Here is a 25,952-nt window from a genome sequence, read left to right as displayed (position 1 = left end):
AGATGGCTCCGCGGATTGAGCGTTGATGCATGTCTTGGTCAAGAGGAAGGTCCCCAGGCTTCGCTAATCAACGCATAAAAGTCTGAAGGAATAGAGTCGGATAGAAAGGAATGAAAGGTTAAGACAATACTGGACTCAAGATTGTGTGCCAAGTTTACAGAGAGCATACCCGATGACTTGAGCTTTTTGGCCTGCTACAAACACAAAGTGGATGCAATCTATTACGAGGGATTGAACATGGTACGTGATAATCCATCACACTCTAGTGTTTCGCATGCAGGCAACTGGGAAACAACATTCAATTCATTGAAGGAACCTAGGAGATGGTCTTGAAGTCAGGACCGGGGTCCATTCACGGATTCAAGTGGTTCAGTCTGGCAGCCTCGGAAGTCTCGACAAGAGGAGTGCCCTAGTCTAGAAAAGAGCTGTCTGGAAAGAGAGTCGGTGGAAGATAGGCCCATGGAAGGCCGGCGTCAGAACCCGGAGCTGTATCCGTGGAGGGCATCCCGTTGCGAGTTGTTCCTCAACTCAGGCGCCTTGGCCCTGAAATCCTCCCTGAATTACCTAAAATGGATATCCTGACGATAAAATTCCAGAATGGGAAATACATTTGAATTTTTGCAAGGAACGCTCTTCTGGCCACCTAGGGCAAGGAATTTCTGTGAGTCCTGTGGAAGCCCCTCTTGCTGTGTAATAAGGTTTGCGTCATGTGTTTGGGGAGGTCTAAATCTCAAGATGGCAGTGTCAATGTGGGCCTCGCCAAGGCTTCAGGCCCAGCCAAGATATTCTGCCTAAGGCATGAATGCCAAGACTTACTTAATCCACCTATCCCACCTCCTTGGCTGCAACGGATTGACCACATTGGCGAAATTGACCGGCGGCGTGGACCTCGAAACGTGGCCGGCACCTCAACATACTTGCCGACTCCCTCGCTCGTTGAAGTTTCGAATTTCGACGACGTTGAGGGTCGACAGCGCCGCAGTGTTCCAATTTGGCGCTCAACTTCCCAACACGACCCCTTGTCACAGCGACTTTCCAACCCATCGAAAGACGGACTGCTCCGCCGAGTTTCCTTCGCCCCTTTCCCCTCCACGACTCGTGCAGCCTACCACCCCACCCGACCTGACCAACGACCAACGTCAAGGAAGCCGCTCGCCTCTTTGGAAACGAAGTCTCTCTCGTCAAGATGAGGCTGGATGTCAAGGCATGTTGGGCAATTTCCCTGTGTTGCTGGCATTTTGGGGGGATGGACGTGACCGTTGGGTATCCGAACCCAGGACTGGCGGCGAACTCGTGCACCGCTGTGCTCGGGAATGAGACTTGTCTGGCGACGGCTGCGCGACATCCCCATGCTATATCCCATCAAATTACCTTTAGTTTGTGCCATTGTGTTAGTTGCTAACAAACATCCCCTCCTACAGCGCCAGCTCTTTGCCCGCTCTGAGGTATGCCTCTCTGCCACCCCGCCGACTGAACCGCCCTGCTGACAGCTGCTGAATAGCGGGTCAAAGGCATCGACTTCCACCCGACCGAGCCATGGATCTTGAGTGCGTTGCGAACCTTTTCCTCAGTCTTCACTGACAGGACCTCCCAATCACGCTGCTGACACTGTACCAGCAACACTCTATAGCGGCCATGTCTACATTTGGTCCTACGAGACGCAGCAAATTGTCAAGACCTTCGAGCTCACTGACGTCCCCGTCCGCGCCGGCCGCTTCATTGCCCGGAAGAACTGGATTATCTGCGGGTCGGATGATTTGTACGTGAATCTTTCAGACTCCGCGAGCCTCGGGACCGACTTGAGGCTAACCTCCTGACTAGTCAAATTCGCGTCTACAACTACAACACGAGCGAGAAGATTACGTCTTTTGAGGCCCATCCCGACTACATTCGCGCCATCGCCGTTCACCCGACACTACCTTTCGTCCTCACCGCCAGCGATGACATGACGATTAAGCTCTGGGATTGGGAGAAGGGGTGGAAGAATGTCCGCGTGTTCGAGGGCAATTCACGTACGTGGCAGCCACGGTTTGACTTTCATCTTGATACCATTGCTGATTTTTTTCGGCACTAGACTATGTCATGTCGCTCGCCATCAACCCCAAGGACACCAACACCTTCGCCTCTGCCTGCCTCGATAGGACTGTCAAGATCTGGAGCTTGGGCTCGTCAACCCCCAACTTCCAGCTTGAGGCCCATGAGACCAAGGGTGTCAACCATGTTGACTACTACCCCCACAGCGACAAGCCGTACTTGCTCACCACATCAGACGACGTAAGACGCATGGCCTATCTGATTCTGGAATTGCCAGTTGCTAACTGTTTCGTCAGCGCACGGTAAAAGTATGGGATTACACAACCAAGAGCTTGATCGCCACCCTAGAAGGTCACACCAACAATGTCTCGTTCGCGTGCTATCACCCCGAGCTGCCCATCATCGTTTCGGGCTCAGAAGACGTAGGTTTTTGGGCTAAGCAAAGGAGAACAGGAACCTCGGACTAACATGAACAGGGCACCGTGAGGATATGGAACGCCAATACATACCGCTTCGAGCAGTCGCTCAATTACGGTCTTGAGCGGGCGTGGTGCGTTGCGTACCAGAAGGGCAAGCAGGATATTGCTATCGGTTTTGATGACGGCTCAGTCGTGATCAAGCTTGGTCGGGAGGAGCCGGCTGTGTCCATGGATGGTTCCGGAAAGATCATCTGGGCGCGCCATAATGAGGTGCTGTCGGCTGTGATCAAGGGCGGCGAGGCCACCAAAGACAACGAGCCCATCACGCTGGCGACCAAGGAACTGGGTAATGCTGAGGTGTACCCCCAAACCCTCATCCACTCGCCCAACGGTCGCTTTGCTGCCATTTGCGGCGATGGCGAGTACATCATCTACACCGCCCTCGCTTGGCGCAACAAGGCCTTCGGACAGGCCCTCGACTTTGTTTGGGCGTCCAAGGAGAACTCTAATGACTACGCTATCCGCGAATCGCCCACCAGCATCAAGGTGTTCAAGAACTTCCAGGAGAAGAAGGGTGGGCTTGATGTGCCGTTTGCGGCTGACGGTCTCACGGGCGGCGTGCTTCTCGGCGTCAAGGGACAGGGTGGCATTAGCTTCTACGACTGGCAGACCGGCGGCCTGGTGCGTCGCATCGAGGTCGAACCCAAGCAGGTGTACTGGAGCGACAGCGGCGAGTTGGTCGCCCTCGCTTGCGAGGACACCACTTACATCCTGCGTTTCTCGCGCGATGCATACAATGAGGCGGTTCAGGCCGGCCAGGTCGAGGAGGATGGCGTTGAGGCGGCGTTCGATGTAGTCACGGATATCAACGAAAGGTGGGTTCAAAACTGCGTCCCTTCGCGTCCAGGGATCTTGCTCCTGACTAACGCTTTCGTAGCATTCGGTCCGCTGAGTGGCTGGGCGATGTGTTGATCTACACCAATGGCACTAACCGGCTCAACTACCTGGTGGGCGACCAGACTTACACCGTGGCTCACTTTGACAAGCCCATGTACATCCTGGGCTACCTGCAGCGTGATAGCCGCATCTACCTCACGGACAAGGACCTCTCGGTCACGTCCTTTGCTCTCTCCCTCCCCGTTCTCGAGTACCAGACCCTCGTCTTGCGCGAGGAGATGGAGGCGGCCGCAGAGCTCTTGCCAAGCATTCCCCAAGACCAACTCAACAAGATCGCCCGTTTCCTCGAGGGTCAGGGCCACAAGGAGCTTGCGCTTGAAGTCGCTACCGACCCGGAGCACAAGTTCGACCTCGCTCTGGCACTCAACCGCCTCGACATCGCCATCGAGCTCGCCCGCGAGGCTGATGCCGATCACAAGTGGAAGACTCTCGGCGATGCTGGCCTTGCGGCCTGGGATGTTCCTCTCGCCACGGAATGCTTCGTCCGCGCCAAGGACTTGGGATCCCTTCTGCTGGTGTACACCTCGACGAATGATCGGGAGGGCTTGGCCAAGCTGGCGGAACAGGCGACCGAGGCCGGAGCGCACAACGTGGCCTTCACCTGCAAGTGGTCTCTGGGCGATGTCGAGGGCTGTATCGACGTGCTGGTCAAGACGGGACGGCTGGCAGAGGCGGTCCTGTTTGCCCAGACTTACAAGCCTAGCCTTGCTCCTGGGCTGGTTAAGCAGTGGAAGGAAAGCCTGGAAAAGCAGAAGAAGGGTCGTGTTGCGAAGGCGCTTGGCATGCCCGGGGAGGATGAGGACTTGTTCCCTGAGTGGGAGGAGTGGTTGAGGTTGGAGAAGGAGGGGCCAAAGGAGGCGGAGGAGGAGGAAGAGGAGGGTGAGGAGGAAGAGGACGACGATGAAGAGGAGGAGGATGATGAGTAAGAGATGGCTAGAACGGTAGAACAAGTGGTGACGTGTTGGTGTTCCTGGGATGTATGGAGAGTAAAAGAACTGAGCCTTGCTATGTCAGGATGGCGGTAGAGGCGGTGGTGGTGAGTGGTCATGAGCATGTCCAACCAGGCACCATATCATGTTTTCCAGGGTGTTTCTTGTCACAGTTGGTGTTCGGATGACGTATCCGCATCGCTCTGCTTTCCATAGTTCATCCCAAGAGCGAACCAACCCCGCGCTGGCGGGGCTGGACCTTGCGCTGTGTCCGGGCCGCCGCCATCGTCCCTTGAACAGGCCAATCATAACTCCCGGCAGTATCTTGGCTTACATCGGGCGGCCCGTGCCAGATGGAGCATGGTTGTGTCATCATGGAAGCCAGGATGGAGGCTTCGGGTTCTTCGGATCGGCGAATGAGCCCGATGCGAAGTCCGATGAAGAAAAAAGTGGCCGTCTGACCAGGGTGATGTAAGAGCTTATAAGCGGGCAAGGCTGTTCTTGTCGCTCTCACAACTTCAACCTCCTGGTACCGCATCCTTTTTGTACGCTTTGTTTGACAAACAAATTTGTGTTTTGTTTTGTGATCTCTTCTCAAGGGCATGTCTCTGGCCGAGGACGGCACGACGTTACCTCGTTACGTACCTGCAGCCACCCAAGCCACGGAACACCGAGCGCCGACTTAGATAACGGCCGCCTTTGCGTTCCGCGCTGTTCCTTCACTGCGCCCCGCACCCATCCCTCCTGTCTGTGCCGCCCGACTTTAACTGTCTGCCTGGCGCTGAGCTGTTGCGGAGACGAAGACGGAGTTGTAGGCCAGCGTCGTCGAGTTTTTATCTCTTCAACACCTTGAACAACGGCGACAGCGACGGTATCTCTCAACGAGGAACCGGGTCTGGCGAGCGTTGAAAGACGAACCAAGTGCCAAGCGCTGCACGCCCGACGAAACAGCCACCGATATACAGACAAGGCACCGAAAGGACGAGTACATACAAGATGCCCGGCCTTGACCTCGAGCGTGTCACCTCCGTGGGCGGCCACGATATCGGATATCCGCACGGCCACTTGGGGTACCTGACGCCGGACGAGCAGAAGAGCTTTGTGGAGTTCAAGGGGTTTTTGAAGGAGAAGGGGCTGTACACCCCGCCGGCGGACGGGAAGCCGGCGAGCCATGATGATGCTACCTTATTGTACGTCTCTTGTCATTTCAGGGCTCTCGATATCCTGGGTTTTGGGCTATGCTGACGAAGTCCACCAGACGGTACCTGCGCGCAAGGAGATGGTCCGTCCAAGACGCCTATGTCCAGTTCCGCGATACGGAGGAGTGGCGGCGCCGGAACCAGCTCGACGTGCTCTATGACACCATCGATTTAGATGCGTATGAGGAGTGCAGGCGTTTGGTAGGTTGATTTGGATATTAAGGCAAGGGATGCGTTTGGGTTTGGGTCCATGCTAATTGGATTTTGCACCCAGTATCCGCAATGGACAGGACGACGGGATAAGAGGTTCGCTCATCCCATCCCCTCGCATAACCCCCTTTCTGCCGAGCAGGTTCAACTAACCACAACCTCAGAGGCATTCCCGTCTACCTCTTCCAAATCCGCCACCTGGACTCCAAAACTGTGTCCAACTACGAGAAGCGTGCCGAAACAACAACAGTCAGCAAAGCGCAAACCGACGGCTCCACACCGCAGCGGCTGCTGCGTCTCTTTGCGCTCTACGAAAATCTCACGCGCTTCGCCCAACCCCTCTGCACCGCCATGCGCGACCGCCCGCACGTCGACGCGGGCACCCCCATCACGCTGAGCACCAACATTGTCGACGTCTCCAACGTGTCGCTGCGCATGTTCTGGAACCTCAAGAGCCACATGCAGGCCGCCAGCACGCTGGCGACAGCGCACTACCCAGAGACGCTGGACCGCATCTTCATCATCGGCGCGCCCTACTTCTTCGGCACCGTCTGGGGATGGATCAAGCGGTGGTTCGACCCCGTGACGGTCAGCAAGATTTTTATCCTGAGTCCTAACGAGGTCAAGCCCGTCCTGGAGCAGTTCATCGAGCCGAGGAACATCCCCAAGGCGTACGGCGGGGAGCTCGACTTTGAGTTTTTTGACCGGCCTAACCTCGATCCCAAGATCAAGGAGGCGCTCTCGTGGGAAAACGGGTTTACCGACTTCCCCGAGGGTCCGGCCTATTGGGTGCCCGAGGGGGATGGGAAGCGGATGGTCTGCATGGCTGTCGGCAGCAAGGATGGCAAGGAGAGGAGGGTGAGGGTGTGTACGGTGCCGATTTTGGCTTGGGAGGGTAAAGGGCAGGAAGCCGGCGTTGGCCAGGAGACGGCGATGTCGGCTACCAATGGGGTCAAGGAAAATGGCGTGAACGAGCCGATTCCGCAGCCTGTGGCACCTGCCCCAACCCAACCGGTTGTGGATGGGATTGAGGCATTGACCATTTCGGAGGATAATGTGACCCGGGAGATGGATGAAAAGGTGGCCGTCGGCGCCGGTGTCCAGCCGCCGCAGGAGGTCAAGACGGCGACAGTTTCGGCTTGACCGATGGAGAGAGTACGGGAGGAGCCATGTGAATCCGTGGTTGGGTATCTATGAGAGGGGGTTGGGTATTTACCGGCACATTTGGATGGCGTTCGTTGGTGGGCGTGCTTTCACACTCTATTCTGGCGTTCTCGTGGGTTCGTTATTTTGACTTCATAGCGACCGAGCTGGCATGGGTGGTTGGATGTGCATAGGCATGGATCTGTGGATATATCGTCGTTTGAACATTCTCAATATCAGACTGCCCCATTCCATACATTAACAATGTCATCGAAACTGGCTTCCAGTCATGGCATTACCCAACGAGACCCATGGTCTATCCATAACTCCTGAAACTCCCATACCAAGGGTATCTCTCCCTCTCGCAAACTACCTCAGCCCGTGTAGTATTGTCTCTTCCTCACACAACTCCCTGGTTCCCCCTCCACTGCTCAATCCCCTTTGCCATCTCCTCCCACGTCAATCCATCCCTGATGAGCCTCATCGTCACGCCCAAAGTCTCCACCTCCAAGTTCGGCCTCTCGTCGTCAAAAAACAACATGTCGGTATACGCAATCCCCGTCCTCCTCGCCAAAACCTCAAAGTGCCGGAGCTTGCTCGTCTCGTAGATCTCTAACCCCGCATCGAACGCATCAATGACCCTCTTTGGCGCGTTCTTGCTGCTGCTGCCGGCATTGGTGGACTCGTTGTACTCCTCCACCGCCTCCGCCCAGTTTTGAGGCAGGGTGGGAGGCAGGCGGAGCTGCTTCAAAACCTCTCTGCAGAGGTCGCCGACGGGCGATTTGCTTGCGACAGCTATCCGGATCCCGGGCAGGGCGGCAAGGAGGCGAATGATGGCGGGCGCGTCCGGGTAGAGGGAGAAGAGCTCGCCGTTGCGGTCCGAGAGGGTGGTGACGACGCCGGAGGAACCGGAAGAGGAGGAGGAGGAGGATTGAGAAGGCTGGACGGGCCGGACGGGCGGGGAGATGTGGATGTCGGAGTAGAACGGCCAGAGGGTGTAGTCGAGATCGAAAACGATGAGGCGCGGGAGGGGCAGGGCGTCGAGAAGCCACGAGGGAGGGGGAGGGGTTGAAGGGCTGACAGGGGAGGGAACCCCGTCGGTGCCTGGGGTTTTTAGTTTTTTGCCTTTGGCCATGGTTGGGATGGGTCGTGGGTGGTGGATTCGGGAGGACACCGCCGGTTCGTCACGGGACGGTCCGATGCGGGTTTCCGGGTGGGTGAGGTCCGGCCGAGCTTTGTGTCTTTTGTTGTGCTTGGGTTGGGATGGTTGAGGATGCGGCTTCTGGCAGGGCTGGGAGCCTGGTGCCGAGACCCGGAAACGCAGGGTTAGGGTCTGATCCTGGTTGGTATTGCTCTCTCGTCTTCTCTCGTCTCGCTATTACCATCTCGTCCCCAAGTCTCTAAATAAACATGAAAGAAAAAATAAAAAAGGGAAAAAAGAAGAATAAGAATAAAATGAGAAAGAAAAAATGGAAAGACGAAAAAAAGAAGAAAGAAAAAGACAAAAAGTGCAACCCACAAAACAGGGCTTCTGTAGGTATTGATCACTGCGTTGTCAGATCGCGCTGCGGGTGCCATCCGCCCTTCGCTTCATCTCTCCCAGGGCTCGCCGGAGAGATTTGAGTCAGGGCACACTATCTAGTACTCCGGACATTACTGCTTCATCATGATGAATCCTATCCGCGCTCTCCATGCGCCGTTCTACATAGAATGACTGGCAGTGTAAACCGCTTTCCTTATTGGCTGCAATCTGGCAATACCCAGACTGTTAATGATTTGATGGCGGCTTCTGGTCGTATTATCCGGCTCCCGAGCGGTTGAACCGATCGCCGCTGCTGGCTCACCTCTCGCGGAGGTCGCACCAACTGCCGTTGTTTTCACCACCCAGATGACAGCCTTGTGCCTCCCGAACAAGCAGCCATCCTTGTCCGGCCTGCCCCTCGCCGGCCTTACCCCACAGTTTCCCCCGCGGAACAAGTCGCTCTGGCCCGAACTCCCCTACAGGAGACGGACTCCAGATGTAATCCCCGTGTTCGCTGAGAGTAGGTGCACAAGGTGAAGGCAGGTTTAAGATGGCGACCGAGGTTGTTGGTGCCTCTTGGGTGATTACGTCTCTTGCTCACACCCAACATTGAGCAACGAACATCATCAACGTCTCTCTACCCTTGGCCCAGTGATACGCCCGCCCCTTTCGCCACACATCCACCTCCCAATTGTTGAAACACTACATTGTGTAGAGATCTGCCACCTCAACCATGACCGCCGACGCCCCGGTCGACAAGATCCGGCTCGTGCGTATCGCGCACGTCTGGTATGAGCACAAGGACATCGAGTCCGCCAAACGCTTCGCCGTGGACTTTGGGTTCGTCGAGACAGCGCAGAGCGGCAAAACGACCTTCTTCCGCGGGTACGGCACCGAGCCCTTTGTCCTCGCGCTGACGGCATCGGACAAGGATGCGTTCGGCGGCGCCGCTTTCGTCGTCGAGTCCGAGGAGGAGCTCGTCAAAGCTACTAAGATCTTGCCCCCCGAGTGCAAGGCGACCGAGGTACACGAGATGAAAGATGTCCCCGGCGGCGGCAAGAGGGTGACCTTCTATGATCCCGTGGATGGGTTCCCTTTCCACTTGGTGCACGGGCAAGAGCTGGTGGCGTTGGAGGACCCGGGGTTTCCGTTGTTGAAGTTCAACTATGTAAGTTCCTTCGCCAGGAGCAGTTTTCAGGGGCAACGTTGATGCCACAGTTTGGATGTACACACATGCTAACCCCTCCCAGCCTACTGAGAAGAACCGCGGCCCCAACCAGTATCAGCGCTTCAAGAAACGCCCAGCACCCGTCCACAAGCTCGGGCACTTTGGCATGTGCGTCACCAACTTTGCCAAGTGCTACGCCTTCTACACGACCTACTTCAACTTCTTCCCGAGCGAGGTACGCCACTATGCTTCCCACCAGATAGCCGGTTCCCTCTTTACTGATACATCTTACCGTTTCAGCTTGTCCACAACGACGAGAACGTCGACATCACTGTCTTCTTCCGGCTTGACAGAGGTGATGAGTTGGTGGATCACCACTGCTTCTTCTTCTTTGAGGGACCCAAGGCGCCACATGTTCACCACTCGTCGTTTGAGACGCACGACTTCGACGCCCAAGTCCTTGGCCACGACTGGCTCCGGCAAGCCGGGTGGAAGAATTGCTGGGGCGTTGGACGGCACGTCATGGGTAGCCAGATCTTTGATTACTGGTGGGTGAACTCACCATGGTGATATAGCTGTGGCTTGACTGACGCACAACAGGTTCGACCCTGCCGGGTTCATCATGGAGCACTACGTCGACGGCGACTTGCTTGATATGAGGGAGCCAACGCACCGCACCAAGGCCGCACCAGATAATCTGCATGTCTGGGGTAAGTTGAGATCCAGGTGGCCATGTATGGCAGAGTGTGAATTATGCTGACGAACGACAATCTAGGTCCTGACGTGCCGCCGACGTTCCTGACATGAAGGATGGATACAACCAGCTGGCGATGTCTTACTTTGGATGGGCGATTGGAAAGGATGTGCTGGGTTGGATGACGGATTCCTGGTGGACACAGACATCGCTGCCTCAGGTTAGGTTGAGCCACATAGGTGAGCACAGCGATGACCGATCAACCTAGCGTTCTGGGACGATTCGACTGTATGTATTATTTTGGGCGTTTTGGTTTTTATGCCCTAGTCATTTATCCAAAGTCTGTCAAGAGCGAGTTCTGCGATTTTCCATGTGATGTCGCACAGGTGCAGTTATGACCAACGGTTTGAGGAAGGTCGAAAGACCAGCATCGCCGAGTCCTGATACCATGCGGTAAAACGGGAAGGTGCCGAGCCCGCGAAGCCGCCTGTCAGTGAGGTTACTCTGCTGCTTTGCTTGGCCGAAGCAAGAAAGAGCTCTGCCGATGGCGCTGCTTGGGCTTGGCTTTTGTCCCCCACCGGCTCTTATGAAGGTAGTTGACACGACGCCGACAGCAGACCAGCTCGCATGGACCTTTCATGCTCATGTTCTTGTAAACACAGTTCTCCCTGACGATATTAATCTGAGGTCCGTCAACCTCCCGTCCCCAGTTCACTTGCACCAACACAACTCAGGGGTGCCTTGAATCAGCGTGCGATCCTTCCAGACCACGCCACACCGTCGACAGCCTGACCAACGGGGAGAGGCTGTGGTATGCGGTGGCTTGACCGACGTGCAACAACTCAAGGCGGTCAACTCGAGTTGTCGATTAAATACGTGGGAGCGTGGCCCCGTTGGCGCTTATGAATGATACTTGAGAAGTGAAGCAATCGGCCTTTGTTGCTCCCAGACGTCTTTGCATTCGATCACAGCATAGGATTTAGAACCTCGCCAGACATTAAGCGAATCCGTACTATCGATACCTGCAGGGTGTGCGTCGCATACAAAGGCACCATGCAGTTCTCACATTTGACGACGCTGATGGCGTCGCTGTCCGCGTAAGTCAGGCAGACATTACTTCCACCCAGACGTGGACCAGAATATGCGGCCTCTGCAGCCAACCTTCTTTGACTTTGCTGACAAACCTGTTTCCAGCATCACCTTTGCCGGTCAAGCACTTGCCCAAGGACCCATCACCCTGGAGTCAGTCTCTGGCTGTGCCGCCGTGGTGTCCACCACCAGCGTGTGCCCGACCTGCGTGACTCTGCAGTGCATCGTGCAGGCCACCGTGACAGCGGGCTGCGACTCGTGCCCAGTTACCGCCGTACCGACCATCTATCGCGAGTACCCTTGCGAAGGACCTTGCCCGGACGGATGCAGGACGGATTACACAGTCTTAACGGCGGAGGCGGATATGTGTGGTGGTGAGTACTTGCCGGATACGAAACGACTTGGGGTAATGACTTGATCCTGATGATGCGGACAGATGCGGGTGCGAATATTACACCAACACCCACAGATGGTGAGACCCCGACGACGGAGAGCACGGTGCCTGTGACGACGACATCCGGTGTTGAGGTCACATCGACTGGGACCGAGACGACAACACAAGATGTAATCCCTTCAAATCAGACCGATGCTGAGACGACGACAGGAACCGTGATCACCCCTTCGCCGAGCACCGCCGGAGCGGCGAGGATGAAGCCACTGAGGTGGTGGTAAATTGCGGGGAGATTTTGGACATGAAGTGCATTGGTTTTTTCATGGCTTCACATTAACGACGAGTGGAATGAACATATGTAGGATTTGACGCGATATGTACGCAGAGATTTCATTACTAACGACATAACTTTGGGTTGGCTTTTTGGTAAGGAGATATCGGAGAGATGAGCATGTCAAAACCCCAGGCTGTCGCTTGTTTGGCTTCCACGTGGATGGTTGACAGCCGGGTGGCATCGATGCATTGTCGGGTATTGACATGATGGAGCCGCGCTTCGGGACTCAAGGCACGGACCTGCTAAGGACCTTAGCTAGCTCTGGCCAGGGCTATCGGTCAACTGGGAGAAGCTGTGAAGATATTCAAGGCGAGTTTCAATCCTGTTTTCGAGTTTATGAAAAATAAATGACGAAAGAATATGGAGAGCTTCAGGGAAACTTTGAGTCCGATAAGACCTGGTATCCGACATGTCGTGTCCTCCAGGCTGCATCCTGGATTCGCATGATGATGTCATGGTGAGGTGTGCCAGGGTTCGCAACGGTCCGGGGGCGCTGGGGCGCGGTGGTTGACTCAGCGGACCTGCCCGAAGCCCCAGCACCCCCGGACCCAACCTGTGAAGCTGAGACAAAAACCTGGCTTTTAACATTCCAGGGCAGTTCCTCTTTGGCATCAAAAAAGTCAACCCAAATTCCTCGCCACGTCCGACTTAGGGATTCAACTCCCAATCCTTCCCAAAGCGCCATGCGCCTTTTGGTGCGGATGGCTCTGGGCCTTCAACAGCAGTGCTCTTCGAGTCTTTGACCTCGACAATTCGATCTTCAACACCTTATCGGCTTTGTCTCGAGATGCTTGATCCCGAGGGATCCGCTGCTCCATCTCGCCACTGACAGATTAGCATCACCAACCACGTCAACAGCCACCTCAATGCGCTCCATATCCCCCGTCCTCGCCCTGTTGACCGGGGCTGGGACCGTCGCCGCATTCGCGACCATCAATGCCCCCGCCCTCCTCCAGCAGAACAACGAACACGAGATGATAACCCGCCTCGCCTTCCAGTGTCCCGAAGGCGAAAAGTCCGATGGTACCTGCTTCGAGCCGCGCTCCCTCGATCAGCTTGCCGGTTACCATGTAACCATCATGGGCCTCGCCATCACCGGCGCCGGCGTGAACGGTGCCGTGGGCGCCCCGGACAACTTTGACCCGTTCCCCGAAGGCCCCGCCGCGCACTGCGATGACGCAGATTTCCTCGACGTACCCGATTACCCACAAACCCGCGAGGAGGCAACTGCCAAGTTGCAGCAATGCATCGACCATCTCCGCCGCCGATTCCGCGAGGCCGTGACAGCCGTCGACCGTCTCCTCGACGACCGCCATCGCGTCAGAGAAGACATGGTCCGCCTGTCGACCGGGTTCGGCGGCGACTGCACTTTCGCGTTTCCCGGGCTTCAAAGCGATGCGTACGCGCGCGCAAAATGCTCTGCCATCGAGGGCTTTGGCCGCGCGCTGCACGGCATCCAGGACTTTTATGCCCACAGCAACTGGGTGGACAGGCATGACCCCACCCAACCGATCAGCGTGACCAACCCGCCGGGCCTCGGCATGACCACCATCGCCCCCTTCCTCGATCTGCGCAGCAACAAGCCCGTCGATCCGGACTCGATCCCCAGAAACCTTACGACGGGGTGCTTCGCCATCCCGGACGTTTCTTACGGAGGCATGGGCCCTTGCCAGGGCCGGATTACCCACCACGATCTCAGCAAAGATAAGGGCATCATCTTCCTCGACGGGTCGTTTGGGCCCGTAGGGCCGGACCCGCGCTCGCGCGCCGCCGCCGACAACTTTGCGGCTGCGGTCGCGGCCGCGGTGGAGCATTCCCGCCAGGCATGGGCGAGTCTGCGCGAAGAGATCCGGGCGAAGTATGGGCAGGCGCGCGGAGACTTGATGGTTTGTGCGTTAGTCAGGGATGATCCGGTCAGGGATTGCAGGGGAAGGATGGGAGGCGTTGCCGGGTACCCCGCTAGTGAGGAGGGGTCGGTAGCGGAGGAGGAGCTGTTTGGGAACGTCATGGAAGTGTTGGGACAGAAGGTGAGGGAGGCTGTGGTGGGTGATTGAGAAGTGTGATGAGGGCAAGACGTCGGCCACAGGCTCATATGCGCTGTGGTTACTGATTCAGCATATCACCTCAACGTTCAGCATCGAAGGTGTGGCCTACAGAGTACTATATCGTTCAATCACGACATCGGACAAGAGAGCAACCCACGACCTGCTGCTGGTCGACAAAGATACAGAGTGGTTCACTGCCTTTGCGCACCAACGGCGCCAACTCGATAACAAACCTCGTTGACCCTGACACGGTGTCGCTTGGTCGACATGCGGGGCAGATGGGTTGTTATTCCTCGAACTCACGAGACGAAAGCAGGGCGTGACACAGCGTTGCATGCCCGCTAACTGTCCTAGACAAGACCACGCGATCGTGAGAAGCTGGAGCGTCATCACGAGACTTGCCACCATCCCGTCGACGGAGTCAGCGCCAGAGGCGCAGACCACTGTATACATGCGAGGCATCTAACTGGCATATTATTCTCTTGGCCTGTTCAGGACTGCTAATACCCGTACCCCACGACAAGCCGTATGTTGGAAATGGCCACGGAGTTTGATCAATCAGAGAGTGTATTGGCACTTTCGTTGCATCATAGAAGAAGGATAGATGAATGGTTAGACCATAGAATGGACTGGCTGGGTATGGCTAGTGGGTTTACCTATGAATATATTCATCTTTTCTATCACTTGGGCCTCAAAACTCGGTTTGTGGTCATCGGTTTGTGTTCGGATCCATCAAGACGCATTCTTCGTCTACATCACACCCTTAGCCAACCGCTTGGTTGAGTAGCAAGAAAAAAAGATGGGAATAATCGCTTGTGTTTTGTGGCTGCCGCAGCACGAGAACCGTTACCTCGGCTGAGCTCTGTTCGCGGTTTGTGATCACCCGTGAGTACAATACGAGTAATCCCCACGATGGGAATCCGAACGGGGATGGGAATCCAACAGGGGCCGTATTAAAATCCGATGTTTTAAAACATCAACACGCAGCAGAAACCGCGCTCGAGTGCGCTCCTCACGGGCTCCAGTCAGGGGCCTGCTAGCGCGCTTCAGGGCGTAACCCCGGGCACACGCGCGTTAGAAGCCATCCACAAGCGGCTGTGGCTTGGCCTTGGGGACTGAAACGAAAAAGTCCCAGCCAGGGCCTTTTTAGGGGTATTCGTTCATGAGTTTTGAAGGGCAGCGATGTGATCGCAAAAATCTCCGCTTTCGGGTGTGACGTCCGGAGAAATGTGTGAGATCGAGATCTGAGAAGTGATGTTACACGGCAGCATGGGTTTTTTTTGTGATGCTAATTCCAAATGTTTGTGATGTGTGATCTTGGGGCGGCTCATCTTGCCGTTCGCTGCGCGCTCCATCAAACAACACCAAACAACGCGGAGTGTTTTTGATGTTTCATGATCGACGACCAGCCCCCGCCCCAGACGATCGACCACCTCCTCCGCTAGGACCTAGTTGTGTCGCTGTGATCGCCTTTGCTTCTCGCTTTGCGGCATAAACGGTGTTTTCTTACGTCGTGTAGAAGTCCCGAAGAAGGGGGAATCCACCGCAAGGAGATGGGATTTGGCTGGGGATTTAGGTTTGGCGATGGTGCAATACTACTGGGGATCGCCGCTGGCCATGCCCCAATGCGTGGCCTACTATGTTCTTGGGGTGTTTATGCCGGCTGTTTCGTATCACAGTGAAGTAGCGCTGCGCCTCGTTTTCTGTGAGACCAAAGTTCAGATGAATCCAAACAAACCTTGCCCATACAAGCCGAGGCTCCAGGAATAGCTACATTCCCCACACTTCCTGAAGTACGCTGTTCATCTGACTAGGTCAGGGGCTGGTCGTCGCGACTATGGTAGTCAACCTCACACAGGGGAAAACTGAGACTGCCCAAACATAGGCGGCGGTGAAGCCGGCGGTAAAGTCCGCGAGCAGTGAGCAAGACCAGATGAAACTGTGCGGAGGAACTGTAGACGAGACGAAACATCGTGGATGAACAAAAAGTGCCGAACTAGACATCATGAACAAAGATATAAGAAGGCGAGGTTGAGCACGAGAGGAAGAGGCTTTTGGGATCACCAGGCTCAACTCCTCATCTCCACCGCTCCCAGCTCTCGCCATCCTCCTCTTCACTTCTGCTACAGCCCTGGTGGCTTGATTTGATTGCATATTCACTATTTCTTTCATCTAAACAATTTCAATTCACTTTTCTTCGTATCCACCATGCACGCCTTCGAGATCCTCGCGCTGGCGCTCCTCGCCACCCCTACCGCCGCTCACGGCGTTGTTACCCTCATCCGTGGTGCCAACGGCGTCGACATGCCCGGTCTGTCGGGTAAGTTATTATTTTCACACTCGTCAATCCAATACTGAGAACTCAATTCACTAACCCCCGATTCACTAGTCGCCGACGGCACTCCCCGTGACTGTTCCTCCAACCGCTGCGGCTCACAAGCCGACACGGCCATCATGCGCGGCAACCGGGGCGGCCCGCTGGGTCGTACCCAGGGTTCCGGTCCCGTCGACGCCGCCAAGGCCGTCTCGGTCTTCATGGGCACCGCTGCCGCCCCGGCGAGCAGCGGCCGTGGCTCGGGCAATGTCGAGACCCGGGTCTCCGCAATGGCCGGCAATGGCGCTTCGAGCGGTCTCCCCACGGCTTCTGATGATGGTGTGATTGAGCTTGTTTACCGCCAGGTATGCTCAGCACTTCATCTATTACAACAAATATACGCTCACATTCTGACTCTCGTGACCTGTAACAGATCAACCAAGACGGCGCCGGCCCCGTCTCCGCCTCCATCGACCCGACCTCGGGCGGCACCGACGCCTCGGCCTTCCAGACCGCCGAGGTCATCGACGACGTGCCGGGTCGCGTCGGCCTCAGCCTGCGCACCACGACCGACTTCACCGTCCGCGTGCGGATGCCGCGCGGCATGACGTGCGAGGGCACGGTGGCGGGCGTGCAGAACGTCTGCATCGTCCGCGTCCGCAACCCGATCGGCTTTGGCGGCAGCGCGGCCTTCACCCAGAGCGCGGCGGCCAGGAAGAGGGCCATCGAGGAGAGGAAGAGGAGGTTGGCGCGCGCTTTCACTGCTTGAGCCGCTCGCGACGGGACGCTGGGAGCTGTGTGAGATTGTTATATGATGTATGATGTGATGGAACTTGGGTGTTAGGAGTATTGATTTGGAGCTGCAGGGTCAGCGGGCAAGCTTAGAGGACTTCTTTGAACTGTATATACTGGATAATAGAATGTATGGATTTATGGAAATATTATGTTCTGGAATACGCCGATCTCAGCTGTAATGTCTGTAGCGGTATCCTGACACATGAGTGATGAGCAAAGAATCAGGGTTCGTTTGGCTGAATCGGTCAGAAGATGAGACTACTATGTACAAGAAGCAAGTCATCCTGAACAACGTACATGCTGAAGAAACACGAAGTATTGGTTTGAACACCCCAATTCAGCTAGGCCCATCAATAACTGTAGTATTGGGCAACATAGCCAACCTCCATCATGGCTCCATACCCGTCTTGAGTATTTCCATCGGGATACCCGGGCTGGAAAAGGTCTGTCAGTCTCCTGATGTTACCTCATAGGGAAGGGTTGACAGTATTACTCACCCAGTCTCCGCCCACCGCGACGTTCAGAATGAAGTACAAGGACCTCGCAGACAAGCTAGCCCAGACCTCATAGTCGTTGATGTCGCTCCCGCGGACTTGGAAAAACTGCTGGTCATTCATGAACCACGTTATAGTTTCGGCCCTCCAGTCGCCAGACGTGCGGTCCCAGATGACGCGCCAGCGGTGCCAGTCCTGGCTCGGTATGCCCACCGGACCTCCTCGGCCGTGGGGCTCATTGCAAATGCCGCCGGGGTACACTTCGCAATGTCAGTCAGCCCCAGCTCGTTCGTTCGTTAGAACTCCTTGACGCGGGAACACTCACTATGGCAATGAACAGTCCCATACCCCGTCAACAACCCGTTCACCGTTTCCAGGATATCCACTTCTCCACAAGCCGGCCAAGGTGTGCCCTGTCGGATCGAATCCCCCAGCAGCCAAAACGCCGGCCAAAGCCCCCTTTTGGTGTGTATAGGATTGCCGCCAAACCTGATCATAGCCTCGGCCATCGTCCTCTTCCCCGCGTGCGGGACAAAAGTGTACTTGGACTCGACGCGGCCCGAGGTCCATTGGAACACGGGATCCCGCCAGGGGACCAGTTGTAAGGTGCCCCCTCCGCTAATCTGCACGTTGCGACTGTCGCGCCGGTACGTTTGGAGTTCGTTGTTGACGTGCAGGTTGATGTCCAAGATGTTCCAACTGGCTTCGTCGGGGAAGGTACCCGCCGGTCCCCAGAAAGGATCCGACCAGGCAAGGTGCCAGCCATCGTAATAGGGGGCGTCCCAGGCTGAGATGGCCGGGACGAGCAGGGCGGCTATGAGGGTGAGAGAGGTAGGGAGACGCATGTTGGAAGTTCCTGACGGGCGGGCTGGAGAGGCTAGTGAGACCGAAATGACTCCCTAGGCGTCAAGGTCATATATAGGGAGGTCCCGTTGTGTCGCTGGTGCTCGTTGGAATGTGTATCAAGGAATGGTCTCAGTCGATGGCAAGGAACGCCCCAATCCAGACACCCGAAGACGGGACGTCTGAGAGGTCTTAAATACTTCGCGACGTTCTTGACTTCGACCTCCATCTGATACCTGCTGAACTCGACACTCACTCATTATTATCGCATATCAACATTCTGGTGACCACGTAGGGCACCGAGCAACGACGAACATCCTACGGGCAACATCACCAATGGAACCTGCCGTTTTCAGTTCGCGTGATGAATAGAAAGACACATGCTCTCCTTTCCGCGTGGACGCGCTGTCATATGAATGGTAGAAACAGTGCCCTCCATTATGAACAGGAGGTCGTTGAGGTTGCATAAACGGGACTGAGGCCAGTTGCGCCGAATCCTATCCGGAGGACGCGGCCACTCCGGTGCTCGGAAGGATCGCCGAACGCAATATTGAGCATAAACATCATGTTCACTCCATTTTGTCTATTAACAGCGCGTAGTGAAATGGGTCTAGAACTGAGGCTACAAAGGGGGAACGCCTCCATGTAACACAAAACGACCTGACCTACAGGGAAGCTTTGTTCTGGTTGAGGAGTGTGGAACGGCGCGGCCCAGACACGGGATGATGGAATGAGTACCGAATTCGACGTCCTTTCCACGTGTCAAGCAGAGTGCAGGGAGAGTATTGTCAGGAGTCGAGAACAATCCTGTGTTCCCCTGCCAAGACCAAAGTGCCAGACAGACATGGCAGCACGGGAACTTTACAGGAAGAGCAGCGGTATGATCTCGGAGCCCGGCCGGGCGGAACCGACAATTTTGTTTAAAAGTCCGAGTTGCTTGCCACATTCTCCAGGCCTCATGGTTACATGCATTCTCCAACTACCGGTCCCGTGCAAAAGTGTTGACATAGCCTAGCCCAACTGTTGTGTCGAGCCTTTACATAACGATCCTCTCAACCGCTGCATGCAACGTAGTTTTTGGGTCTCGCCACCTGCCTTGGCTTGGTGTCTTGGTTGTCACAAAAGTTAGGTAGCCCGGCTTGTGAACATAACCCGAGAGCTCTCTGAGAGAGGGATGGTCACTCGACTAGGCAATAGGCTATGTGGAAAATGTTATCAGATGCTTCTATGTCCGGATTCTCGATCAACCAACTTGAAGATGACTGAGCCAATCTACGTGTGGGAGTTTCGGCAGCCCAGGAACCTTGGAGGTGGAATGGATAACGTAAAACTCAGAGGCATGACCATTAAGTTGAAACCATCCTTAAAGTTCAGTGTCAGGGGAATATGCCATGTGCTCTCGATCTAGCCGAAGTATGTCCGAGGTGTAACTTGTTGGCCAAAATTTACTCGAAGGGGCTGTTCAGGTTTCCTGCCTTTGGACTGGAGCATGAATAGGGGAAGCCTCCAAACATACTGGCAGGTAGGTGTCCTACAACTCATTCAATGCCCATAATAGCTGAGGAGTTATCGCCATGTTCATGTTCAAAGGTCTTATGCGATTTTCGATGCATCTACCACCAACTTCTGTGCGATGCAATGACTGTCTGAAGATAGTACACGCTGCCTGTTCTCTCCATCCAATTCCTGAATCCTCCAGCGCTTGCCATTTCTCATGCAACGCCCAGAAAACACACAAAAAGGATGGCACAAAAGCCAAAAGAAAAGGTGTGCGCCAGCCGCGAATCGAACGCGGGGCTCATCGATGGCAACGATGAATTTTACCACTAAACCACTGGCGCTTGCATGGATGGTTGTTGCACGAAGTCGCTTGAGCGGTCTTTGACGTTGCCAAGCCGGGACGGTCGGGGTGCTAGGTTGGAAACATGGGGAGCAATAGGGACAACGCAACGTCAGTTTCTGGAAGCGAAAACCATACCATGGGTAGCTATTTTTTTAGATTCGACTGTGGGACCTCTTTTTGGCGTTTATTCGAGTACTACATACGAAAGATAAGCAAACCCTTCCTGGTTCTTGTTCGACACTCGATCGCCTAGGTGTAGGGCTTGCTATTAAGGCGACTCGTTCGTGAGATGCGGCCATCAATGGTGGTTCATCGGCAAGGGTTCCTCAGACCCTCTGGTGCAGCAAGCTCTGTCGGATCTGATGATCGGTTTCTCCACGTGGGACATCTTGCAGCAGAGGTTCCATTTCTCCGCAGATCTTTTGGACCTGTTGGCAGCCGATCCGAGGAAGACACGGTTTCTCCACCCGTAGGTGGCTAACCCTGGCCGGCCGTTGTGTACTCTAGTAGGTGGGTAAGTAGCTAGGTCCCAGAGGAGATGCTATTTTGAGACTACCAGGAAAGCTAGAGATTTGGAGCACGCGGAGGTTGACTTCCCGCACCAGTCGGAGGATATCAACATGCCCGGGACGATCCCGATCCACGCTACCGGGACGGGCAGGCCACCAGTTCTCGATATTAAATGCAGACAAAAACGCAACATTTGAGTTTTGGCTATTATGAAGCTCTACTCGCTACCCGGTATGCGGGTGCCGAGAATAGATACATTAATCTGGTGTTTTCCCTCGGTCTGTCATCTACGTTCCGAGGCACTCTGTCGATGTCGCTCATGGCCTCCCTTCGTTAAGAACTCTCGTCATGTTCTCGACATTCATTTTACTGCTCTCCGCTGCCGCTGCCGCGGTGGCCGGCCCCATCCAGCCGCGCGCAGCTCGCACGTCCCCTCCGCCAGGTTGCCTCGTGGTGGGTGGTTCAGGCCAGTACAGAACAGTGCAATCCGCTGTCGATGCGCTGAGCAAGACGTCTACGTCCCCACAATGCATCTTCATTTACAGAGGCACGTATCGGGAACAAGTCTACATCCCTCAGCTCAAATCTCCGCTCTCCGTCTACGGCGAAACAACCGACACCTCCCACTACTGGGCCAACACGGTCACCATCACCCAAGGTCGGAGTCAGGACGACTCGCCCAACAACGACGCCACCGCGACCCTGCGCGCGCACACCCCCGACTTGAAGGTGTACAACATCAACTTCGTCAACACCCGGGGCAAGGGCTCGCAAGCACTGGCGCTGAGCGCCCAGAAAGACCGCCAAGGGTATTACGCCTGCCAGTTCAAGGGGTTTCAGGACACGGTGTACGCGAACGACGGCACGCAGGTGTACGCCAGGAGTTACATCGAGGGCGCGACGGATTTCATCTTTGGGCAACGCGGCAAGGCGTGGTTTGACGGCGTGGACATCGCGGTGGTGGCGGCGAGCACAGGATACATCACGGCCAACGGGCGGGATTCGAGTTCCAACCCGTCGTATTTTGTCATCAACAGGTCGAGCATCACAGCGAGGCAGGGGGATGTGGTGAACAGGGGCGCGTACTACCTCGGGCGGCCGTGGCGCGCGTTTGCTAGGGTGGTGTTCCAGGACACGTTCATGACGAATGTGGTGAACTCGGCTGGTTGGGCGATTTGGAATAATGGGGATCCGAGGACGAGCAATGTTGAGTTTGACGAGTATAGGAACCTTGGCGAAGGAGCCAACGGGGCTAGAGCGAACTTTGCGAGGAAGTTGTCGAGCCCGGTCAGGATTGAGACGGTGCTCGGGAATGACTATAGGTCTTGGGTCGACACTTCGTACCTCTCTTGAGTTGGAGTTTCTGGTGTATATACGAGTTAAAACAAAAATGTGGCTCTTCGCCGTACATATGTCACTTGAAGTTCGGACATGAATCATCACCAACGGCCGTCGCATCGGAAAGCTTGGTCAGTCGTGTAGCAACTGTAACCCTTCATGCGGTCAAACCTCAGGGTGGGTGAGCCGAGGAACATGCGAGAGTCAATCTGGCAAGCCATTCACATGTCACAACCCCAAAGAACCAGTGTCCGTGCTCTGGACATTCAATGATCGCCAACGACCTAAGGGACTTGTTTACCTAAACCGTCAGAAGCAGCGACACAACCAAACCCCCCACGCAGCTACCTTGCAGGTTGGGGAGCTTCAGCTGTTCCCAGTTCGCCCTGCGAGCCATGGAATCGGGAGACGGGCAGACCTATAAAGTTAAGCTTACAAGTTGGCAGCCAACCTTAAGCTGTGAAGAGGTCTTGGCACTCGACTATATCAGGTGTCCAGGTACACTGGAAATGCAGGAATAGCATTCCGTAGACGACAGGGTATGTGGCGCAATTCTATCCTATGCCGTTCTTGGGGCTCCTCGAGAACCAAACTGCCGGGATATTGGTCACGGGTGTGGATGTTGGGACGACAAGTTATGGCACCACGTCCGCGTGTTCCTGGAACTTTGAATGTTATTGAGAGATGGACAACTACACCGTCCATCCACGCTTTCTGTTCATCTCCTCTTACCAAACAGTTTCTGAATTTTCAGTTTGGGGTTCAATTCTTCATCCACAGACGACGATTGTGTTGCCGAAAGCAGAATGCATTGGCGGGGCTGAATGATGTCATGACCCATACTATAGTCCTCTGGCCAATCACGCCTGAGGTGGTCACAGCGGGAGGCTCCCCCTAGTCGTGCCTGTGTGGCTGCCGCGGGGCAGCAAAGGATTGCGCGATTCATGGCCATCCTGATGCAAATTAGACGTCCACTAACAAATTGCCCCTGATTTTGTGTGTTGTCCTGTTAAGGATACCCATCACACCTTCGCTTGCCATATCCGAACGCGAAAGCAGCATCCCCCTGCCCAACCACCAACTTCTCATGTCTCCAACACATGCAAACTTTTGTCAAAGATGCGGACTCGCTGTCATGCGAGACTCCCACGATAGGGCGTGCGTCTGCGCACGCACTCTCTGTTGACAGATGCCGTTAGTAGCCTTCTTTGCCAGAGTCGCGTGCGCAGCAACAATCCCTGGTCTGCTGTCACCGACTGACAATGGGATGAAGCCTTTTAAACATGCTGCGGCTCCCCCGTGCTCTACTACCCAATGTTACACTGCTCCCGTCTCTCTCTCCCCGTCTACCCACTCGTCCGGTTCCGGTCCCGGGGGTATGGATATCTTGGACACAGGATCTCCACTTGTGACGACAAAAAGCTCTGATCTTCATTAAATACTGAGACCAGTCTGACCCCCCCAAATTACCTCCTGTGACGTTCAACATCTGGTGACACGTCAGGAGCACCAACACCAACCATGGGTTTCCCTAATCCCTTCAAACGCAAGCCCTCCGAGGACAGCAGCGAGTCCCCTATCGGCCAGAATGTCGTCGAACCGGTCAAGTCGCCGGCCGTCGTCGAGGCGGCCAACTCGGGCTCCGACTCGGACGACTTCAAGGCCATTGACCCTCACAGCGGCGTCAAGCGCGGCCTCAAGACCAGGCACATCTCCATGATGGCCCTTGCCGGCATCATCGGTCCCGGTCTGCTCATCGGCTCCGGCGGTGCCCTCCACAACGGCGGTCCGGCTTCGCTGATCATCGGTTTCGGTGTCATCGGCATCATTGCCTTCTCCATCATGCAGAGTCTCGGCGAACTGACCACCCTGTACCCCACGGGCGGTGCCTTCACTGATCTGAGCGATCGGTTTGTTGACAAAGCCTTTGGTGTTGCCGTCGGCTGGAATTATTTCATCATCTGGTTCTGCGTCTTGGCCAACGAGTACAACGTCATCTCGAGCATCATGGTTTTCTGGAGCGACAAGGTTCCTATCTGGGGCTACTTTTTGATTTTCTGGGTGAGTGTGACCTACCGAGGACGTAGACCTACTCGCCCATTGCTAACAACATCTCACAGTTTGCCTTCCTTGCCTTCCAGATGCTCGGTGTTGAAAGCTTTGGCGAGGCCGAGTTCTGGCTGGCCTTGGTCAAGATCATCGGCCTCATCGCCTACTTTCTGTTCAGCATCGTGTATGTGTCAACTGACTCCCAATCTTCGATAATGGTTCCAATGCTCACTATTTTCCAGTTATGCATCGGGCGGTATCAAGGGCGCTGACGCGCTCGGTTTCCGGTATTGGCGCGAGCCCGGCGCTTTCGCAGATGGCTTCCGTGGCGTCGCCTCCGTCTTTGTCTTCTGCAGTACCTTCTACGCCGGTGTCGAGTCCGTCGCTGTAGCCGCCACCGAGACGCGCAACCCGCGCCATGCCATCCCGCTTGCCATCCGCCAGGTCTTCATCCGCATCATCGTCGTCTACATGGGCAGCGCCTTCTTCTTTGGTCTGACCTGCCCGTCCGACGCTGATGGCCTCGTTGGCGGCGCGAGCCGTGCTCTGCGCAGCCCCATGACCATTGCCATCCAGAACGCCGGCTGGGAGGGCGGCGTCCACCTCATCAATGCCTTCATCTTCATCACCTGCCTCAGCGCCATCAACAGCTCCATTTACATCGGCAGCCGGACCATCCTGTTCATGGCCCAGAACAAAAAGGCGCCCAAGTTCCTCGGCTGGACCGACAAGCGCGGCGTGCCCGTCCCCGCCATCCTGCTGACCAACCTGTTCGGTGCCCTCAGCATGATGAACGTCAGCACCGGCGCCAGCAAGGCCTACAGCTACATCGTCAACCTGTCCGGCGTGTCGACCTTCCTTGTCTGGGGCGCCATCAGCCTGACGCACCTCCGCTTCCGCACTGCCTGGAAGGCCCAGGGCCACAGCGAGGACGAGCTGCCGTTTAAGTCGCTGTGGTACCCGTACAACGCCTGGTTCGGTCTGCTTTCCAACGTGTTCCTGGCGCTGATCCAGGGCTGGTCCACCTTTGCTCCCTTTGACGCCGGCACGTTCGTCGACGCGTACATCCTCCTGCCGCTGTTCGGCGTCATTTATGTGGTCTACAAGTTCCTGTTCAAGACCAAGCTGTTGGGGCCTCATGAAGTTGACCTGAACTCGGGCCGTCGCAGGGATGTGGATGAGGCCAGACGTCCGGCTGACACGGGAGACCTGACGTGGTGGCAGAAGGTGTTCAAGAGTCTCTAAGGGCGGCGGAATGTAGTGTTTTGCTGGAGATACCCCTGGGTTCGTTGGTATGCAAGGTACAATTGGGCACTGGATACGGTCGTTGGAAATACCCCTGGAGTCATTTGCGAACTTGTGGCAGAGTGTGGATTGGACCGTTCCTTAGTTCTCTGTCGGCTAAGTAGTTAAGCATCAGGCTTGTTCAGTACTTGATTATTAATGAGGATGTAGTTATCATAACAACTTGGATCAGAGGCTAATCGGCTTTCATTATCCGTGCACAAGGGATGACCTTGCAACCCTGGATGTATTATGAACAATCCGCCAAAACATGACTTGGCCATCAAATTTGCCCTGTGTTCAACTTCCTCGGGCACATCGTCAATTGTCGAGCATGAGATGCCACCG

General features: G+C 55.6%; 13 protein-coding genes and 1 non-coding gene across 14 annotated transcripts; 10 read left to right on the top strand and 4 right to left on the bottom strand.

Annotated features, from left to right (window-relative positions):
* Positions 1-1,186: 1,186 nt before the first annotated feature.
* Positions 1,187-4,336, top strand: VTJ04DRAFT_5376 (uncharacterized protein; the record flags this gene model as incomplete). The annotated part of the gene is made up of 9 exons (XM_069363485.1): positions 1,187-1,204; positions 1,422-1,445; positions 1,502-1,547; positions 1,618-1,759; positions 1,822-2,012; positions 2,075-2,274; positions 2,331-2,456; positions 2,511-3,328; positions 3,391-4,336. 9 exons carry the CDS (start codon positions 1,187-1,189, stop codon positions 4,334-4,336), a joined length of 2,511 nt encoding a protein of 836 aa, XP_069220327.1.
* A 597-nt stretch (positions 4,337-4,933) lies between these two features.
* VTJ04DRAFT_5375 (uncharacterized protein) lies at positions 4,934-5,512 on the bottom strand (the record flags this gene model as incomplete). Its single annotated transcript, XM_069363484.1, has 1 exon — positions 4,934-5,512. One exon carries the CDS (start codon positions 5,510-5,512, stop codon positions 4,934-4,936), a length of 579 nt encoding a protein of 192 aa, XP_069220326.1.
* Positions 5,513-5,577: 65 nt separating this feature from the next.
* On the top strand, positions 5,578-6,891 carry VTJ04DRAFT_5374 (uncharacterized protein; the record flags this gene model as incomplete). Its single annotated transcript, XM_069363483.1, has 3 exons — positions 5,578-5,739; positions 5,813-5,844; positions 5,913-6,891. The coding sequence occupies 3 exons, from the start codon at positions 5,578-5,580 to the stop codon at positions 6,889-6,891; spliced, it is 1,173 nt and encodes a 390-aa protein (XP_069220325.1).
* A 50-nt stretch (positions 6,892-6,941) lies between these two features.
* On the top strand, positions 6,942-7,217 carry VTJ04DRAFT_5373 (uncharacterized protein; the record flags this gene model as incomplete). Its single annotated transcript, XM_069363482.1, has 2 exons — positions 6,942-7,077; positions 7,132-7,217. 2 exons carry the CDS (start codon positions 6,942-6,944, stop codon positions 7,215-7,217), a joined length of 222 nt encoding a protein of 73 aa, XP_069220324.1.
* Positions 7,218-7,291: 74 nt separating this feature from the next.
* VTJ04DRAFT_5372 (uncharacterized protein) lies at positions 7,292-8,026 on the bottom strand (the record flags this gene model as incomplete). Its single annotated transcript, XM_069363481.1, has 1 exon — positions 7,292-8,026. One exon carries the CDS (start codon positions 8,024-8,026, stop codon positions 7,292-7,294), a length of 735 nt encoding a protein of 244 aa, XP_069220323.1.
* A 1,120-nt stretch (positions 8,027-9,146) lies between these two features.
* Positions 9,147-10,388, top strand: VTJ04DRAFT_5371 (uncharacterized protein; the record flags this gene model as incomplete). The annotated part of the gene is made up of 5 exons (XM_069363480.1): positions 9,147-9,581; positions 9,664-9,816; positions 9,882-10,129; positions 10,182-10,291; positions 10,357-10,388. 5 exons carry the CDS (start codon positions 9,147-9,149, stop codon positions 10,386-10,388), a joined length of 978 nt encoding a protein of 325 aa, XP_069220322.1.
* Positions 10,389-11,328: 940 nt separating this feature from the next.
* VTJ04DRAFT_5370 (uncharacterized protein) lies at positions 11,329-12,036 on the top strand (the record flags this gene model as incomplete). Its single annotated transcript, XM_069363479.1, has 3 exons — positions 11,329-11,372; positions 11,470-11,738; positions 11,801-12,036. The coding sequence occupies 3 exons, from the start codon at positions 11,329-11,331 to the stop codon at positions 12,034-12,036; spliced, it is 549 nt and encodes a 182-aa protein (XP_069220321.1).
* Positions 12,037-12,498: 462 nt separating this feature from the next.
* Positions 12,499-12,918, top strand: VTJ04DRAFT_5369 (uncharacterized protein; the record flags this gene model as incomplete). The annotated part of the gene is made up of 2 exons (XM_069363477.1): positions 12,499-12,546; positions 12,742-12,918. The coding sequence occupies 2 exons, from the start codon at positions 12,499-12,501 to the stop codon at positions 12,916-12,918; spliced, it is 225 nt and encodes a 74-aa protein (XP_069220320.1).
* Positions 12,919-12,955: 37 nt separating this feature from the next.
* On the top strand, positions 12,956-14,143 carry VTJ04DRAFT_5368 (uncharacterized protein; the record flags this gene model as incomplete). The annotated part of the gene is made up of 1 exon (XM_069363476.1): positions 12,956-14,143. The coding sequence occupies one exon, from the start codon at positions 12,956-12,958 to the stop codon at positions 14,141-14,143; it is 1,188 nt and encodes a 395-aa protein (XP_069220319.1).
* Positions 14,144-16,342: 2,199 nt separating this feature from the next.
* VTJ04DRAFT_5367 (uncharacterized protein) lies at positions 16,343-17,217 on the top strand (the record flags this gene model as incomplete). The annotated part of the gene is made up of 3 exons (XM_069363475.1): positions 16,343-16,454; positions 16,524-16,813; positions 16,882-17,217. 3 exons carry the CDS (start codon positions 16,343-16,345, stop codon positions 17,215-17,217), a joined length of 738 nt encoding a protein of 245 aa, XP_069220318.1.
* Positions 17,218-17,593: 376 nt separating this feature from the next.
* VTJ04DRAFT_5366 (uncharacterized protein) lies at positions 17,594-18,582 on the bottom strand (the record flags this gene model as incomplete). The annotated part of the gene is made up of 3 exons (XM_069363474.1): positions 17,594-17,677; positions 17,741-17,997; positions 18,063-18,582. 3 exons carry the CDS (start codon positions 18,580-18,582, stop codon positions 17,594-17,596), a joined length of 861 nt encoding a protein of 286 aa, XP_069220317.1.
* Positions 18,583-20,350: 1,768 nt separating this feature from the next.
* On the bottom strand, positions 20,351-20,421 carry VTJ04DRAFT_t61. Its single transcript has one exon. It is a non-coding gene; the product is annotated as a tRNA-Gly (tRNA).
* An 860-nt stretch (positions 20,422-21,281) lies between these two features.
* Positions 21,282-22,286, top strand: VTJ04DRAFT_5365 (uncharacterized protein; the record flags this gene model as incomplete). Its single annotated transcript, XM_069363473.1, has 1 exon — positions 21,282-22,286. One exon carries the CDS (start codon positions 21,282-21,284, stop codon positions 22,284-22,286), a length of 1,005 nt encoding a protein of 334 aa, XP_069220316.1.
* Positions 22,287-23,792: 1,506 nt separating this feature from the next.
* On the top strand, positions 23,793-25,565 carry VTJ04DRAFT_5364 (uncharacterized protein; the record flags this gene model as incomplete). The annotated part of the gene is made up of 3 exons (XM_069363472.1): positions 23,793-24,332; positions 24,392-24,504; positions 24,563-25,565. The coding sequence occupies 3 exons, from the start codon at positions 23,793-23,795 to the stop codon at positions 25,563-25,565; spliced, it is 1,656 nt and encodes a 551-aa protein (XP_069220315.1).
* Positions 25,566-25,952: the final 387 nt, after the last annotated feature.

Source organism: Mycothermus thermophilus, assembly GCF_041956435.1.
Source record: "Mycothermus thermophilus strain CBS 625.91 unplaced genomic scaffold VTJ04scaffold_3, whole genome shotgun sequence".
In the NCBI taxonomy this organism is placed as follows: Eukaryota; Fungi; Ascomycota; class Sordariomycetes; order Sordariales; family Chaetomiaceae; genus Mycothermus; species Mycothermus thermophilus.
Note: the sequence above shows the minus strand (reverse complement) of the source record. Positions and strands in the feature narration are given on the sequence as shown.